Consider the following 17,993-nt stretch of genomic DNA (forward strand, 5'->3'; position numbering starts at 1 on the left):
CCATATCACAAACATTTCTGCCCTGGGGATTATACCTGCAAAATTAAATGCAACTTAAATGTGAAGTGTGAAGATGATTTTGTGTCACCAATTCCAGTGCCTAATAAAGGCAAGTATATCATACAATAACTTCTGTGGCTTTTTCAAACTACCTTAAGGACGGAATATATTCTGAAAAAAAAAACCAAACAGTTTCACTCTATAGTTTTCTGAAGTCACTAATTCAAAGCAATTCCCTTTACCAATGAACACATGAAAAACATGTCATTTAAAAACAAAAATACCTTTATAACAGAAGTACATACCAGCACACAGCACTTATTTGGCTCACACTGATCAACAAAGCAAGCTGGCCATAATTACAATATGCTCTGACATAACAGTGGGCTCTCATCTCACAGCCAGCTCTGTGAGAGGGTATGATGATGGGTTTCAGACTTCAGTAGGAATTGTCTTCACTTGAAACTCACAGCCAGCTCAGGAGCTTTTGTGAATCAAGGACTTCTGTATTTCACTATTTTCACCCTACAACTTTAAACCTTGCCCACATTCTAGTAATTAACACCATCTGAAGAAAAACTTCCTTAATCATTCCATACACGGAAAAATGTTGGAAAAGACTGTCCGAGAATAGTGAGATGTATTTTAAGAACTACTAAATGAGATATTAAGCTGTATATTCCCTACAATTTTAAAAGCTTTCAGTGTATGAAATTCTATTTGGCCCTCAATGCCCTCAATGTACACAACCACAGGAACTCTCAAGAATGAGGAATGAAATAGCTCCCACTACCCAGCGCTTCTCAGGCTGTGCCTGGAGTCCTGTGTCCAGTTCTGGTCCCCACAATTCAAGGAGGACATGGACAGATTGGAGAGGGTCCAAAGGAGGGCCATGAAGATGATCAAAGGGCTGGAGAACCTGCCCCATGAGGAAAGACTTAAGGCATTAGGTCTTTTCTCCCTAGGGAAGAGAAGGCTTAGAGAGGAACTCATCATAGTATTCCAGTACTTAAAGGGTGGCTACAAAGAGGACAGAGGCTCTCTCTGTACAAGGAGCCACATGGAGAAGACAAAGGGCAATGGGTACAAGTTGCACTGGGAGAGGTTTCATCTCAACATAAGAAAGAATTTTTTTACACTAAGAACAATCATTCACTGGAACAACCTCCCCAGGGATGTGGTGAGTCCCCATCACTGGAGATTTTCAAGATGCGACTGGACAGGATGCTAGATAATCTCATCTAGGCTCCCTTTCCCACCAATGGCTGGGCCAGATGATCTTTTGAGGTACCTTCCAACCTGGCTGTTCTATGATTCTAAAATAATATCTAAATTTTAAAGGGTCCTAATAAATTTGAAAGCTAATTTTAGTATACAACTTACATTCTGTCAAAGTACTTCTTAAGGAAAGAGTAAGTTTCCTGGGAGGTCCAAAGGACAAAGAGTATGTTATCTTTGCCATGAAGTTTATATGTCATCAGAAGACACAGAAGCTGACAGCTATTCCAACAGGAATGATGTTATTGTTTTTGTCAGCCAAACAAAATTGTTAGGTAAGCATGGAAGCTGTATGTTTAATATTGTTCAAATTAATTCAATTCCTGTCTACAGAACTGCAAAGCAAATAGAAACAATATTGTGAAAATTTTTTATTTCACTACATTTTTGAATACTGCTACACACCTATTTGTATCAACCCATTTCTGCTCCCGTCTGACAACTAAGTGCAAACATCCGCAACATTAGTTGTTGCAGATCTTTCTTCACACCCAAGAAATTCTTCACAAACAAGACATTAAACAATTTGATTCCTACTCAATCACAGTCCAATTTCATATCTACAAAGGTCCACAATTGCAAAGTAGTAACGACTAGGATGCTCTAAGGTAGAGGCAGATTTTCTCCAGACTTGCCTGTATTATTTAGTTCACAACAAATTTTTCTATATCGCAAAAAATAAGTTTTAATACAACTTGTTGGTAATAAACTGGCATGCTATTCCTTTGAGGAATTTCTGTGATACCTACTCTTTTATTTTGGGTCTACAGAATGGGTCATTAAAAATTTACAGTAGTTCATAGACCCAGTCCTCCAAGACAATTATAAATTCATTTAAGATTTTCCTCCATACAAGAGAAAGGAGGATGAGCTAAACCACAAGTTACACAAGAGCCCTACTATTTCTTTTTAGCCAAAAACAGTAATAGGGTCACTATGTGTGTATAAATATTAAATCTAGTAACAAAAGCTATTCTGCTAATAGCATTATTGCACCAAATAAAGGGCCACTGCAGCTATATGCTTAGACTTAGTCTTTTTCATGACAGTAGTGCCTTCAGCTCTTATTTCCTTAACTTATCTTTTTCACCCCCATTATATCTCCATTACCTTCACTATTTTAGCCAGCAGATTTATTTCTCTCAGGATGAGCAGCATTACAGGCTGCATCTTACTCACTCAAAGAACCCTGCTTCCTCACCTGTGACCTAGACCTACAAGCACAAATTGTCTTCTGCAGACATAATTCATACCCTTTCCCTTGTAACCACTGTTTATGCCTGAATTATGAGAATTCAGGGAATTTTGTTTAATAAAAATTATATTAATATTCATTGCTTAAAAAGAAAGAGACTCCATGAAATAGCAGGTAGTAAGTGCTTTTTTTTCCTCCTAAAAATAAATAAGTAAAATAAAAACCATATGGGAAGGGATAAATTATGCACTGCAGATATAAGAAAAGTCTTTCACTGCTTACTATGAAGAAGTGCAAAAACTGAACAACATTTACCAGTGACATCACTAGTAGAGCTATTTACCATTACTACCACCAGACTATTGATGATGCACAAAACTAGAACATTTTCTTGAATGAGGAAAGGAAGAGAAATTATTACATTTATCTTTCCACTCAAGCAGCACTGATCACCCTAGAAGCTTACTACTCATAGTAAGTTTTCTAAAAGAAAAAAGAAAAGCAAGCAAACGAACTCCACAGTCACTAAAAATTAGGAATAACGTAGATCAGATAAAGACAAGCAGCTTCCATGGGCAACCCTAGCAGAAGCTTTTGATGTGTTTATAATACTTTCTAAATGTACGTACAGGAAAAAAGGCACACAAAGTTGTAAAAGTGTCAAAATAGCACAGTACAGCATACTGTTTTGTGTCATTATGGTGGTAAATGCAAATAAGTATATAGATGACAAGTATGCTCACGGTAACCATGACATACAAAAATTACAGAAGTCACAAGCAAGATGCACTACATACGTTGTCAGTGACAGAACTTAATTTATACACCAAAACTATTTCTAAACATGCATACTGGCTAGCGGTTTGGATATAAACACATTTTGCTGTAAAGGATATTACAATGAAAACATAGGAAGTCAACAAATACATGCACATGACAATAGTTTTCAGAAATATGCTTGAGACGATGGCCATAAAAATCTGCAATAGTTATTAGTGTTCTTCAGTACTAACTCAGTTAAAACTAATCTAAAGTGATAGAAAAAGGCAGAAAACCATACAACACTGTGATATAGTAAAGACAATATATACATCACTTTGAATTTACTTCAGGTTTTAAATCAGCCAGGATATACCTGTGATCAAATCCCAAGAACTGTTGCTGAACACCTTTTGATGTCCCTACCATTTCTGCACTAACTATATTTACTTAGTTGATCTGATAAAAAGGACACTTACAGGAAATACACCTGAAAAATCTGTGGCCAGCAGTGAAAACAGGAAACCACCAAGGCAACTACAAGATACGGCTTAATCTTCACAGTACAGAACAGTTAAGAAAGGAACAAATTCCAAACAACTATCTGGGGAAAAAAATGGCTCCTGAAATTACCCAGCTTGCTGTAAAGATTATCAAACACACATACATTTATATACAAATTTGTAAAATCCCTTTCAGGACTATAGGTCTTATTTGGTCCAGAGACCTTCAAATACATTGTCTCCATATCCACTCAGGAAACACTTACTCTCTGCTGTATTATAAAACCATGCAAATTCTTATTCCTGAGAAGGAATAAAAGAGTAATTAGTCACTCATTTTTTTCTGTTACTCCTTCTCTCCTACCTTTTCAAGATCTTCAATTGTCCCGTCCAGTAGCATCATATCTTGCCAGCAGGCATGCCACACAGCTTATTTTAGTGACAGGAAGAACACATGCTTTATATCCTCCTCATTACGATATTTGGTCTACTCTGCATTCACAATAAATCCAGCACTTCTAGGGAGTACCAGGTATATTACACACAAGTATTACACAGTAAGGGTAAGTATCTCTCCACTTTCTAGAGCAGAAGGCAGTCAATGGCTTGCAATCCCTGAAAAGACAGTTAAAACAGCTTACTCAAACTCTCTCTCTCTTCCTTAGGGCAATTCAAAAACAGGCTGTGAGCCAGACTGCTTTTTCTAACAACAGTGGCCTATTCCTGACTGCTACTTATTGGCATTGGTGTACATATAACTGTAACCTTTTGGCCACGGCATATTATATTACCTTTTTTGGAACTATTTTGGTGCTATATGACCTAAGTCTTCTGTATCACATGAACAGATACCTGCATTCAAGCAGCGTTTACAGATCTCTGTTGTGTGAGCTGATATATTTATGTCGATCTCATTTTATTACTAAGCAAACACCTACATCTAAACCACTCTTAAGAAAACGAGCAGCTGGGTTAAAGAAGTGCATCCATGGGGAAAGTCGTCAGTTTTCTGCCTGTTTGACTTCCTGGTCTGGCTCACCACAGGATCTGGTGAGGACCATGGCCAATATCAGGGAAAGGTAAGCACAAAGTGAGAGGGGAAATCTGTAGCAAACTGCACTGAGTTTAAGAAATGTCATGGAGGTTTTCAACACTCAACTGGAAAATGCCGTGAGCAATCTGAGACAGCCCTGCTTTGAGCAAGAGGTCAGACTGGATGACTTTCTAAGGTACTTTCCAAACCAAATTCTTCAATGATTCTGAAAAGAAAAAACAAACCAACAAAACCACCCAAACCACTACGAATGTTGTTTCATGACCCTTTTGCTAGTCAGAGCTGGCAACATCAGATCAGTTACCTATCAAAAAATCAATTTAAAAATGGTGCTCATATTGCTATAACTGGCATTTTTAGCAGAACAGCCAGGAGGATAAGGATTGGAGAACTATTGTTTCAGAATTCTTAATTACAACAGTTTCAGGAAAAGCATAAAATTCTAATCCCTGGAGTTGAACATTTTTTCCCCTTAAAATGTCTATACTTCTTCCTTCCATTTTGTTTTGTCTGGATCCTACCTGAACACGAAACCAATAAGCAGCAACAGTCACTATATTCTGTCAAGACTATGCTTTGCTCCTTAAAAACATATCATATTTAGTGTCAGAAAAGACAGTTGCCAGTAAAAGTATTCTAATAAAAGTAAACTTAGGCCTTTACAATGAAAATTAAATGGGGTTTTTTGGGTTTGTTTGTCTTAATTCTTCCTTCCTCACCCAGTACTTCTGAAGGAAGTTAAAGATTAGGAATTGTTATTTGCCATGGCCTTATGAAAGTAAAGGTCTATATACTCAAACTCTTAAATCTGGATCATCTGTTTAACTACACTGACAGGGGATTATCGTGACAACAATTTGATACAATGAAGCCATTTATCTTACCATAGACAAACAGATCATGTTATGTTCTGCCTGCTTTAAAACATTTTACACAACCCACTGCAATCACCGCTCCTACTGACACGAAGTATGCATTCAGAATGTTGGTTGTTTCCATCAATAAAATGCAATTTCTTTCAAGCCCTGTGTTGTATAATATACACCATCTTAAAAATTGAATTGTCACGGTACATTTATTGTCTCAATTTCCCTTTCAAGTTTTTGAAGAATAAAATAATTACTCGCAGTGATCTAGCTTGTTACCAAAATATTCCCGTTTGCAATACAATGCTTAAGTTGCTGCCTTTTTCCATATTTTTATTTAACTCTGAAAACTTAGAAAATCATACTGGTAATTACAAGGGGAAGACTGAAACAACAATTTAGCTTTTTGATTTTCTCTATTTCTTATTTGAAATAATTTTTTACTTGCAAATTCCATTTTCCTGTAACCCACTGGCCAGCCTGTCAAGGCTTCTTCTCTGTACTGCCTGTCCTGAATAACAGACTGTGAAGCAAAAGAATGTTGGGGGGGGGGGAATCATAATGATTTTTGCTCAAACATCACTGAAGCTGGGGGAGAAGGAGAAAACAGAGCAATTTCCTTGCAGCCTCAAGTTGCTAAGTACCCATAATCACTCCAATAATCTTTGTCACAATGTGACAAACACTATGTTCCTACCCCACTGTGTGATTTTTTTTTTTTCCTTCTCTGACAGAATGACAGCAGGTAGTAACTGTGCTACTCAAATGTCAGCCTACATACAATATTGTTCACAAAGCTTAGTTATGAATATTAAAAAGCAAAAGTATGAAAAGGAGTAGATTGTCATATTACACATCTATATTTAGATGATTATGATGTCCTTCATAATCCTCAAATAATTTCAGAAACTGTACACAGAACTGAGAAATGAGGAGAAGCTTCCAAAGTCCTTTTCTAGCAACTGTTACTGCTAAGGTGCGTTCTGTTCTTTTAGCAAAGCAGCTTCCTCTAGAACAATCAGAAAATGCAAACGGACATTTTCTTGAATTAGAACAACACCTGACTCCGATACAAGAGGAGAATCAACAACTGACCTTTCTCAAAAGCAATTTAATCCAGATCCATTACATTCCAGTAGCAAAAACCAGCTCCCACTAGGGGGGTGGAGGGACGGGAATGAAAGGACCTAAACCCAGTATCTGGAAAAGAAGGCAACAAAAGCAGGGAAGGGAGAAAGAAAAGGGAGCAGCACCACAGATATGCTCTCTATAGCTTCTGTTAAAGCAGAAAACACAATTGTCTTTCAGACTCAGACTCTTAGGACACAGCCTTATCATAAGGCAGAAAAGCAGACAGAGCTCAGCACCATGGCAACATCCACTTGCTTAATTACCAGCCGAGGCAGCTTCCAACAAGAACATTGGAAACATGTTTCACAAAAAACGTTTCCTTGACTTTTCCACAGTAATGCAAACAATCAGGAAGGCAACAGCAAAGGGACAGACACACAAAGAAAGCCAACATTTTCATTCAGCATCAAGCAGTTTCTACAGATGTACACTGGTTTCATACAAATAAATTCTCATGGCAAAAACATCACCAGTAAGGAAGGTAATTAACATACCTTTCAGTCGATGACTTAGAATCTGTTCCAGAATGGCTGCAAAATTATTAAATTCAGGGGAAGTATCATCTATAGTCTCAAAACAGGAACGGTCGATCAGAGTCTTGACTGAAAACCTGGAGCAAAAGCACAAGACAATCATAAATTATATGGATAGCTATTGGTCCTCTATAGCAGGACAGTAGTTTGTATAAACCAAACAAGCGAAGAACCAGAAAACCACCTTGATGATTTCAAGTTCAGTCAGAGCAACACAAACACATACCACATCAAGAAATAGTCTGGAAATACAATCATCATTGTCGGTCTTAGGCATAAAGCCTTAAAAACAAAAAGAAAACAAAAATCCCTACACTTTCTATGTAGAAGTGAGATAATTATTTTCTAATTATTTTCCTCTTCTCTAAATTATTTTAATAAAGCTGTAGAAAAACAAGCACTCAAAAGCATCTAGCATCAATTTCTCTTTGTAATCCTAAACACCATGATTTTTGCTTGACATTTCGCTCAATGCTCCTTTTATTCCCCAAATCCATGACCAAGAATCAGAAGTATAAACTTTATCCTATTATAAGAACACTGTAATTTCATCCTAATGCAAGAATAATCCAAACACATTATAAAACAATGAATTTTTATGCACTATTAACTCTGTGCATTAACTTGGACAGGCTGATTTCCCTGTGAATGGGGGTAATCCCTATTCAGCATCATATTACTTCATTATTATGCCAGAAAAGCTATCAATTTAAATGATCTAACATTTGAAATTGGAAAGGCTGAATCAAGCCACTGTAAAAAGCAGACAAGATGTAACTAGTCAATTAGCCAGTTAGCTGTGTTTAGTTACACCTGCGCTTACACGATTTCATTCTTATTCAGAAGATAGTTTAAACCTCAAGAAACATGACAAAAATTGATTTTTCTTCTGCCTTCTCCATTTTAATCCTAATCTATTTTTATTTTCCTTTCTGCTCCTTGTTCTTCAGTTTTCAGTTTCAAGGCAAGTTTCATATGTCCTCAACTTCAAAAGTAACATTTATTCTGAGGCATTTATTGTGTTTTTTGCAACAATCCTTATTTGTATTAACGGAGCCATACTAAAGCCTGAGGCGATAGTTTTCACATCACCCAAACTTCAACAGTACCAGCCTGGGAAGTTCTCACTCTGCCTGCTCATCCCAGACCCTATACCTGAGCACACTGCTCCCTCAGTTGTGCCAGTTCCACTTTTTATGGGGCTCACTATGAACTGATCTAGATTTTTAGTACTTGAGAGAAGGAAGGGTGGAGTGAATCTTAAATATGGATACATTCATAATACATACGCTTCACAGCATCTCAACACAAACAGTTCTATGGCACAGCTGCAGAAGCGGCATACTATATAGGCATGGGCAGGAATGAGACTCCTTAAACCAGCAGTACTATTTTCAAATGCTCTGTACTGTAAAAGTAACTTAACTGCATCCTTAGTGGAGTCAGCACAGCCTCTGATGCTCATTTACTAAATGAAAATAATTATGCTCAAACTGAACTGACATACATATTTCAAGAGTTTCAACTCAACTGTGTTATACTAAGTCAACTTCTGAATAAAGATTCCCCACCCTACCTTTCCTGCAGGCTTCTATTGTTGTAGTGTTTTTGGCAGGACAGGAATTAGGAGCGAGAAGGGTGGGGGAGGAAGCTGCTTCTGCAGTGCCAAGTTATGACTCAGTTTTGAACTCCTCCACATTTTTAACCAATTTTGAGTAAGTGAGAGACATGCATGCCCACCAGTAAATTTCTACCTAGTCAGTATCATTGCTGTTGACTACACTAATGGCAGTAATGATTCTTTCCTCAAAGCTATACAAAAGCTGTGAAATTATCTATAAAATTTCTTAATTTTGAAAAACAAATGCATATAGCAATGCCATGACCAAGTTGGTATTAACTGTAACAAGACGACTCCTCCCACACTGTGCAGATCTGAAAATGAGAAGGTGCAGCATATCACTCACGGGTACATACACAACAGAGACAGTGAGTTAGCAGTGTAATGTACTGGACTATATATAGGAATATCATCTTAAAACTCAGACACATGATCACAGCACTATCATCCATAAACTGCAAAACAAAGTAGTGTATAATATGTAGCTGTGCCTATTTCTCATGTATTCAGTGTCCTGCTTAAAAGTTCACTGGTTAATATTGTATGGGATACATACCCAGAAATGGAGATATATTCAAGAAAAAACACTTAAGAGCAATTCACGTACACTTCTAAAAATCACAGGTAAGTAATTGATAAGTAATTTCTTTTTTTAAGTTTTAAAGCATTCTGCAATTCAATTGAAGAAAAAACATGATATCTAGTTTTTAAGGATAGAACAATTTTTAAATACCTAGGGTCTGATTAGAAAAGACAGTCTAACAGCTCATCATCATTAATGGTGATCTTTTTAAGTGCTCATATTACTACCACCATGCTCTCCATAGAAATATTAATTTCCATCTCTCTACTCCACACTTTCACCAAAAACCTAAACAACCTTTATAGCTATGTCAAGTTTGGCTGAAATTGGTTTTTAGGAGAACTGACAGGGAGTGTGAGTATGTACACCTTATTTTCATAGACCAGGAAGATAACAGTGCTACCAGGCAAAATTTGATTGACCAGAAATATTTTTTTGGATATTTAAAAAAATGCTTAGGCAAATACTCTATGCTGTTTTTTTTCTTTCTTTCTCCAGTACTACAGAGGCAAACATATCTCTAAGTGTAAATTAAAAGCCACAAACACATTTTGCATGATATTCATACTTCACCATGCCTACCATGCAGATTAGAAAAAGGATTTAAGGTATGTAGAAGTGATGCCTTTGAAAAAAGGTTACACTGTAAGCATTGGTTAAGCAATTTTACTCAGTCATGAAAGATGCCTCATATGTTGTTTCCAGCGTACAGCCCCCCAGCAAAGAAAGCTCATGCTCTTGCGCAGTTATGTGGAACCACTTGGGGACCGAAAGTCAAGAAAGAAAAGGTCAGGTCTAAAGTGCACAAGAGCTATGAAGAAAAAATGTCCAAGTAGGTAGAGTTAGAGCAGCTTTCTTGTCTCCCTTTGTTGCTCCCAACTTCATCTTCTCTCCATTGGGCTACTACAGCAGCACTGCACTCTAGAGCAACAGACTACCTACACTTCAGAGGTTAACAGAAATTGTAACAAAAGGGCATGAGAAAGTAAAGTGGCTTGAAAACAACCTTAAAATTTTCTAAGATGAACTTTTTGGTGGACTGTAGGAGCAGACGAATAACACAGCTCCAATACCCGTTGCTTCAAGACTCTTTAAAAAAATGTCTTTTATCCAATCATTTCCCATTGTGTCACTGCAACAATAGGGTTGTTTTGTTGTGGGTTTGGTTGGGTTTTTTTGGTACGGTAACTGCCATTGGAGAGACTCCAATATCAGTGTTTCTAAATGACCTTCGTGAACTCTGATGTTTTCAGATTCTTACATATTCTTCTCTGTCACGAATCTAGTCTTGCTTGAGCCAAAAAAAGATGTAGAAACAGTAGCATTCTCCAACCTTAAAAAGACATTCTGAATTATGTAAGAGGGAGCCATTCTTGAATACGAAAGATATATAGCAATCTTTTTGGGGTAGGTTCTTCCACTGTTTTGCATGATGCACAAAAAGGTCTCCCAAATTTCTTGACTATCTCCAAACCAAAGCCAAACCTTTTGTGGATATATCCCAGGTCTACAGGCTTATTTCCAAAACAGCAACAAGCCTCTAATCAAAAACCAAATAGGCAGAAAATTTGACTGCTATATGAATTTGTCACTTTTCACTGTCAGATTCTGCTCCTCTCAGTTTTCAAAAGAATGGAAGGATTCTGTCAAATTTATTTAGCTTGCAATTTGGGAGATGTCACTAAAATGCCAATTTAAAGAACGTAAACTATTAATATAGAATAATCCCCAAGATTATGAACTCATATCCCTTATGCTGGAGAACATGGCTTGGACATGAAACCAGACAGTTCAGCTAAGGGTGACTGCAACAGCTGTTATGCATATTAGCAAAATCACTATTTTAAAAATACATTTCCTGACAGTTGTTCAATTCTGTGTTAACATTCTGTGTTTAAGCTCTGACCCTCACTTCCAAGGCCTGTCTCTATTTTTTTGGTGGTTCTGTATCTATATGGATCTTTGATCTATAAATCTTAGGGAAGACTAGATTAAAACAAAACCAAACAAAGAACAACCTCAAAATCCCAGCGCCACTTACTGGAAAACAGAAGGCATCAAACTTCAAGGAAAAAAGGTAAGGAGAGAGATAGAGCTTTGAACACATATTACTTATTCAAACAAAAAAATGCTAAAAATTATTGCAATTTAAATCAACATTGTGCAGCTACACAAACGTAACTAACTATTTTCACATGCAGCTGGTTTATGGAACTTAAGTAACTACGTTACCTCCCCTGGCTACATTGCCACTCAACATTTTAGTGGAAACAAACTGTTTTTTCCAAAGCTGTAAATACAAGAAACTATCCACATCCGCATGAGGAGTTAGATATCATTACTGTAAGAAAAGACTAAAAACCCAAAGCCTGGTTTAACTATTAAGTAAAAATCTGCTACATTGAGGCTTTGACAAAAATAGTTCATTAAATCGTCAGAGACTGTTAACAGATGGTAATTCAGAAGAATATCTTCCTTGTGATTTCTCACGTTCACATATCAACCAAATTTAATTGAATCAATTCACTGGAGCTATTTTTACCAGAAATATTTCACATTCTCATAGGATTTTGATTGAAAAGGACTATTATCTTACTGGGTTTGATAATAATTTGGCTATTCCTAGCAAATAACACTTTTCAATATTAGACAATGTGTAACAACTACAGTAAAGCTCAGAAATATTTTAAACATTTACTCTTACACTGGCAGAACAATAAAAATACAAATAAATGTATGCACATCATAATAATGCAAATCCTTTTTCCTCTTCATCCTTTCCAAATTTTAAGGTGTATTCAAAAACTAGCAACTTCAGGTTTTGTGAAGATATAGCAAAATTAAATTGTTTTACTGAAAATAATTAAAATACACCAATTTCAAGTAGTTTCTGTAGTAGTTCTTTGTTTCATATGTGTTTGAATTCCCTCTGATTTCTAAGCATCTTTAAATACGTTACAACATCATTTCAGCTGCAGGACAAGGACATGAAATAAACAAACTAAAAAATAAAATGTAACAGCACAGAGTACAGAAGAGTTCCTCTCAAATGAGGAGGCAGAAAAAAATAGCAAGCCCTGTAGAATACAATATACTCCTTTAAAAAGAAATGTTTATATCCTGTACAATTATGTTATTCCTTGGTAAAACTGGTGTTTTCCCAAGCCTGCAGGTTGGCAATATCTGTATCTCTGTAGCAACAGTGAAACTGAGAACTTCTGTTTCTTCTATTTGATCTGCTTCAGCAAGTTTGATAAAAATCTTCTTTTTCTATGTTTTGTTTTGCATATCTTTTTCACAGGTAATAGTAGAGATAAGCATAAAAGCCTGGGAAAAGACTGAATAGTATCAATGCTACTCTGAAACCCAGATACTAAGACTTGAAGGAATATTGAAGCAAATTCCTTTCAGTAGCCGGATAATACAGTTACACTTTGTAAAACCCATTAACAATGTACAATAAAAGCAAAAAAAAAAAAAAGAATATGGGATCCTAAACTTTTTTCCAAAATACTGCTGCAGCATTAAGAGGTGAGCGTACAAAATTATCTAATAGTTGTCCTGGTACATTATTAAAATTTGTGAGAATTAAAATCATATCATAGCTCATATGAGTCTGTTGAAGACCTTCTCCAGATGACATTCAAATTAGTTTGATAAGTTAAAAAATTAGCAATTGAAACAGACAAACTAACGGTGTCATTGCTACCAGCCTATTTGTGTATTTAAAAGTTTGCCATGATGTAATGGGTCAGTACTGCACACTTGGAAATGCTGCATGAATTCAACAAAGAAAGCAGTGGAAACGCTTACATGGAAAGCCATAGGAGGAAGCATTATTAAGCTTGCATAAGCTCAGCACCAAGATGCTAAAAAAAATTTGAATACACTAGATCTAGCCTATACTGCGGATCTCCTGATCCAGATTTTGGAGATAAAAATATCCCCTGAACGCAGCCTCCTCGGGACTGCTCTTGCGGCACCAGCGCGTTAGCAAGAACACACGGTTAGACACTTCTACAGCAGCTTGGAAGAACAGTTTTAGGTTTCACTTCACGTCCAATATATATTAAGTCTAAATTTTAAAAGCGGCCGCACGGCGTCAACGTAAGAGAAATCGACGCTACACCAATTCTATTTCCACGAAGATGAAAACCCTCAGTTCAACATTGCTGAGAGTTTAGCCTGCCCTGCCTTGCTCCGGCACACGCCTTTCGCCCAGGAACACAACCAAGGTGCCGAAAACAAACCTCTCCCCCCGCCCCCCCAAAGACCATTTAACGCCCCGATGCACCGGTGCGCCCGGCGGCGCTGCCAGGTGCGTCCCTGCCCCTCGGCCGCCGCGTGAACGCCCCTCACGCAAACGCTCCCGAAGGAGCTGAGTCAGGATGGAGGCTGCCCTCTCCCGCCGCTGCGTGCCCCCGGAGGCCGGCACCCCCCCGGCCTCCTCCCTGACAGGGCGGCCGCCGGCCGCGGCGGGGCTGCCGCCCGCGCTCCCGCCACCGAGCGGCCGCCACGAGCAGGGGCCGCGAGTCACCTGCGCGGGGCGGGGGGGGGGGGGGCGCGGAACGGCCCCCTCAGGCAGGGCTGCCAGCGGCCAGAGTGGCGGGAGGGCGAGAGGAACGGTCCCCTCAGGCGAGGCAGGGCTCGGGGGCTCACCTGCAGACCGTGATCAAGTTCCGCCTTTCCACCGCGGCGTTGCGAGAGGGGACGCTCTTCCTGCGGGCGGAGACGTTGAGCCCCCCCAAGCCGAGAGACGCCATCTCCGCTGGGGGCAGGTGGAGCCGCCGGGGCTGGCGCGGAGCCTTTGTTCCCGGCCTCCCGGTTTCGGGGATGCTGCGCCCGCCGCCGGCCGCGGAGGAGGAGGCCCCCGTGTTTTCCCCGCTCCTCCTCCCGCCGCCCGGTCCGCGCGGGAGGAGCGCCCCGAGGCAGGCGGCAGGTCGGGCGAGGAGGCGCCGGGGTCCCCGCGGCGGGGCCGGCTCGGCCCCCCCCGCTGCCGGCAGCCGGGCAGCCACCGCGCCTCGGAATCACAGCGCCGCAGAGCGCCGGCGCCGCCAGCCAATCAGCGCGCGGGAGGGGCGCGGCGCCGCGCCGCGCCGCCGACGGCCGGTGCTTCAAAGGGGCGCGCGCCGCTGACGGAAGCCGTCGGGAAGCGGGCGAGGCGCCGGCACCTGAGGCGATGGGAGGGCGGCGTGGTCGCCAGGTCGCCTTCCCGGCTGAGGAAGGGGGAGCGCTCCGCCAGGTGCGGAGGAGGGCGTCTGTGGGAGACTAACTGCGCTCCCGTTCTGCCAAACGTCCCTTTCCCTCATTCACCTTCCTGTCCTCTCACTCGGTACGTGTCTGTGGAGTTCAGGGCCCCCGAGTGAGTCCTGTAGCCCTCTAAGCGTCTGTGAAATTGTTAGGCTTCTTTTGACTGTTGCCAGTTCTTTCTCTTCTTAGCGAGTTGCTGTCTAGGATGCGAGAACTTCTCTGGTTGTATGGTGTGGTGGTGCCAGGCTTAGAGTTAAAACTGCTCTGAAGCATTAGATGCTGCTTTATGGCATATGTAACCTTTAGAGGCCCTACTTGTGGGAATATGTAAATGAAATGATAATCCACTCTGCAACCAAAGTACTGGCATTTGTCCTTGCTCAAAACAAAGGCGTGATTTCTGAGCATGCTTAGAAGAGCTCTGGGTATAGGGCTTTGCCTTCGTGTCAAGTTGTACAAGAGAATGAGATGAAGTTCAAGTCACTGGAAGGTGGGATGATTCAACGCTTCTGAAGAAAACCTAGCAGTAAATTAATTGTGTTTTGTGGGGTGTGAAGGAGTGGATTTGGCCAGATAGTTGGGGAGATGTGAAGCTGTATGGATTAATTTGTTTTCCTTCCTTTCTCAGAGGAAGTTCCCTTTCCGCTTCAGAAAATAACTTTATTTGTGTGCAACAAGGATGAATGGTGACATAAATTATGGCACAACTCTTCATTCTACCGAGTTATGCGTATGATATTCCTAAATGTCTGTTAAACTCTAAGCTATCCATTCCTATTCATGAAATATAAAAATTTCTACTTATTGACATGCAAATCCCCACTGGATGATGGTTTCCTCAGTGAATATCACTTGTAGATATGAAGCTATTTCTGAGAGATGCTATCAGATGGGGAACTGTGTCCAGTTATTGACTGCCAGTTACGTTGCCTGAAGAGGAATTGTGTTGACATAGGAACTTTAAACAGTAGATTTCCATAGATGACCATGTTTTCATATGTAGTAACATACAAATGTTTCTCTTTTTTTAATCAGAAGATCTTTCATAAATTGTTTCAAGTTGCTACCACTTACCAAAACTTCCAAGGACATCGTACATTACTTGATATGCTGTATTCTCACCTCACTCGGCATGTAGCTGAGTAAGTTTAAACTAACCTTTATCTTCATTGAACTTTATATTAAATGGTAAGTAAATTGTTTTGCCTTCCCTAAGGTAAAGCTTCATCTTCCTTGGGTGGATTTTTTTCCCAAACACATTATAATTCAAATTCAGTATGAGGTAGTTCTTCATTCTGTTTCCTGCCTCTCTTCCTCCCCTGTCCAGAAACAGCATAAAAGAAGTGGGGGCACAGGTAAACCTGAAGGAGAAAATACTTCCTCTTTCTACTCTGAAAGCAGGAGTAACGAATTTGTTGGATGAAGTGGCTCTACTAGAACAAGACTGAAACAAGCTATTGTTCTTTACTCATTCTTTCAGACAATCAAAGGAAAATGTTGAATGTGTTACTTGTTGACTTTCAGAAATGAAGAGCCTGCCTTCAGGTTTCTTCTGCTTCTCAAAGTCTTTGTTGAGGCCCATTGTCTCTGTAGCGTCTGTTAAGAGATTCGTGCAGCTTGAGTAATCTTTCGATTAAGTTCAGGCTGAGGCTGAAGTAGATTTAATCTCTGCAGATGAGCAACTTCAGCTGCAAGGTCTATTGTTCTTGAACTTATGATAAACATACTGGATAATTACCAATACTTTACAAAACAAACAACCAAAACCAACCAAACAAAAAAAAAAAAAACCCAAACAACAGGAGAACTTTTCTACATATATCAAAAGCAAAAGTATCTTCTCTGTTCTTCTCTGCCTCCTTTCCAGAAACTGCAACTCTTTATTTTTATACTTGAAAGAAATTGAAACTGAAATCAGGCTTATCTGTTGGGCCAAGCTTTAGGTTCAATATTGATAGGTTTTAGTCCTCAAGTAAATGAATTTTCTCAAAGATCATTGCTTTCTTTCAAATATAATTTATCTTCTACTACTGTCTTACCAAAGCAGGAACTGTAAAAAAGTTCCAGAAGACTTCAAAAGAATAAAAAAAACCCCAAACAAAACAACACCAAACCCCGAACAAATTGAGTATCATCAGCTGTCTTAGACTTAAGAAAGCTCAATAAACTTATCAGGAAATTTACTGTGGTAACTCTTGCATTTTTTAATGCCTCTCTGGAAGACAGTAAGATTTTCCCTTAGCCTATTTTCTTAAACTACCTAATGAGAGGATAAGAGGGAACAGTGGGGCTCTTCTGAGGAGCACATAGCAAATGGACAAGGGGCAATTGTCATAAGCTGCAACAAGGGATAGATATTGGGGAAGACTCTTGACAGCAAAGACGTTCAAACACTGGAATGGATTGCTCAGAGCAGCTGTAGGATGTTTGTACCAGAGATACTAAAAACTTAACTGGATGAAAAATCAGAATGCCCTGATCTAACTCAAAGTTTTCCCTGTTTTGAGCAGGTAGAAAACTGACTTCTATCAGTCACTTCCAGCCTAAACTGTTTTAATTCACATCTGACAGTTGTATCATAGAATAATTATTATTAATTATTTAATATATAAAATATAAATTATATAAATAAATATTTATATATTATGTATTTTTATATAATTATTAATAATCTATATTATTTATTTATAACTATAATTAATTTAATAAGAAAAAGTACTTTCAGCTCTAAAGTTTCTGAATACAGGATGCATAATATCACTGTAATGACAACACCGTGTCTGTGTGAGTTGATTCACAGACTTCAGCTGGTTCCCTCTAACCATGTTGTTAGCTTTAAAACATTAATAAACTACCAACAGCTGCGTGTGTCAGAGTGTATGGCTTCACTTAGATGTCAGTCTCTGTAAGGCATGGGTGTGAGTAATGAGTGATTCTAAAAAGGTATACAAAAAACACCCAAAAAACCCCCAAACTAACTCCTGTTTGATTTCAACCATGTGAAGCTGGAATGCATTACTTACAATATTCAGAAACAGTATGACTGAAGTAGGAATTTGAAGTGTCACTATATGAATAAACACAGCAGCTATGACTGGTATAGCAGCAATGAGGAATATTAATTGGTTAAAATCAGTTTGGATTTACGGATAACAATGCCTCATGAAAATCGCTACATCTCAAAGAAAAAAAGACTCAGAAGTGTTTCTCCAGATTTACT

The 17,993-nt window shown here is 39.1% G+C and overlaps 1 protein-coding gene across 2 annotated transcripts in view; it reads right to left on the minus strand.

The window, feature by feature from the left end:
- RUNDC3B (RUN domain containing 3B) overlaps nucleotides 1-14,472 on the minus strand; it is a 57,842-nt gene extending 43,370 nt beyond the window's left edge. For both annotated transcript variants that reach the window (XM_076331584.1, XM_076331583.1), the window contains exons 1-2: nucleotides 14,183-14,472; nucleotides 7,281-7,396 (exon numbers count right to left, since the gene is read on the minus strand). In XM_076331584.1, coding sequence (XP_076187699.1) covers nucleotides 7,281-7,396; nucleotides 14,183-14,286 — 220 coding nt within the window. In that variant the 5' untranslated portion in view covers nucleotides 14,287-14,472. The remainder of the gene's footprint in view (nucleotides 1-7,280; nucleotides 7,397-14,182) is intronic.
- Nucleotides 14,473-17,993: the final 3,521 nt, after the last annotated feature.

This window comes from Aptenodytes patagonicus, chromosome 2, assembly GCF_965638725.1.
Source record: "Aptenodytes patagonicus chromosome 2, bAptPat1.pri.cur, whole genome shotgun sequence".
NCBI classification, from domain to species: domain Eukaryota; kingdom Metazoa; phylum Chordata; class Aves; order Sphenisciformes; family Spheniscidae; genus Aptenodytes; species Aptenodytes patagonicus.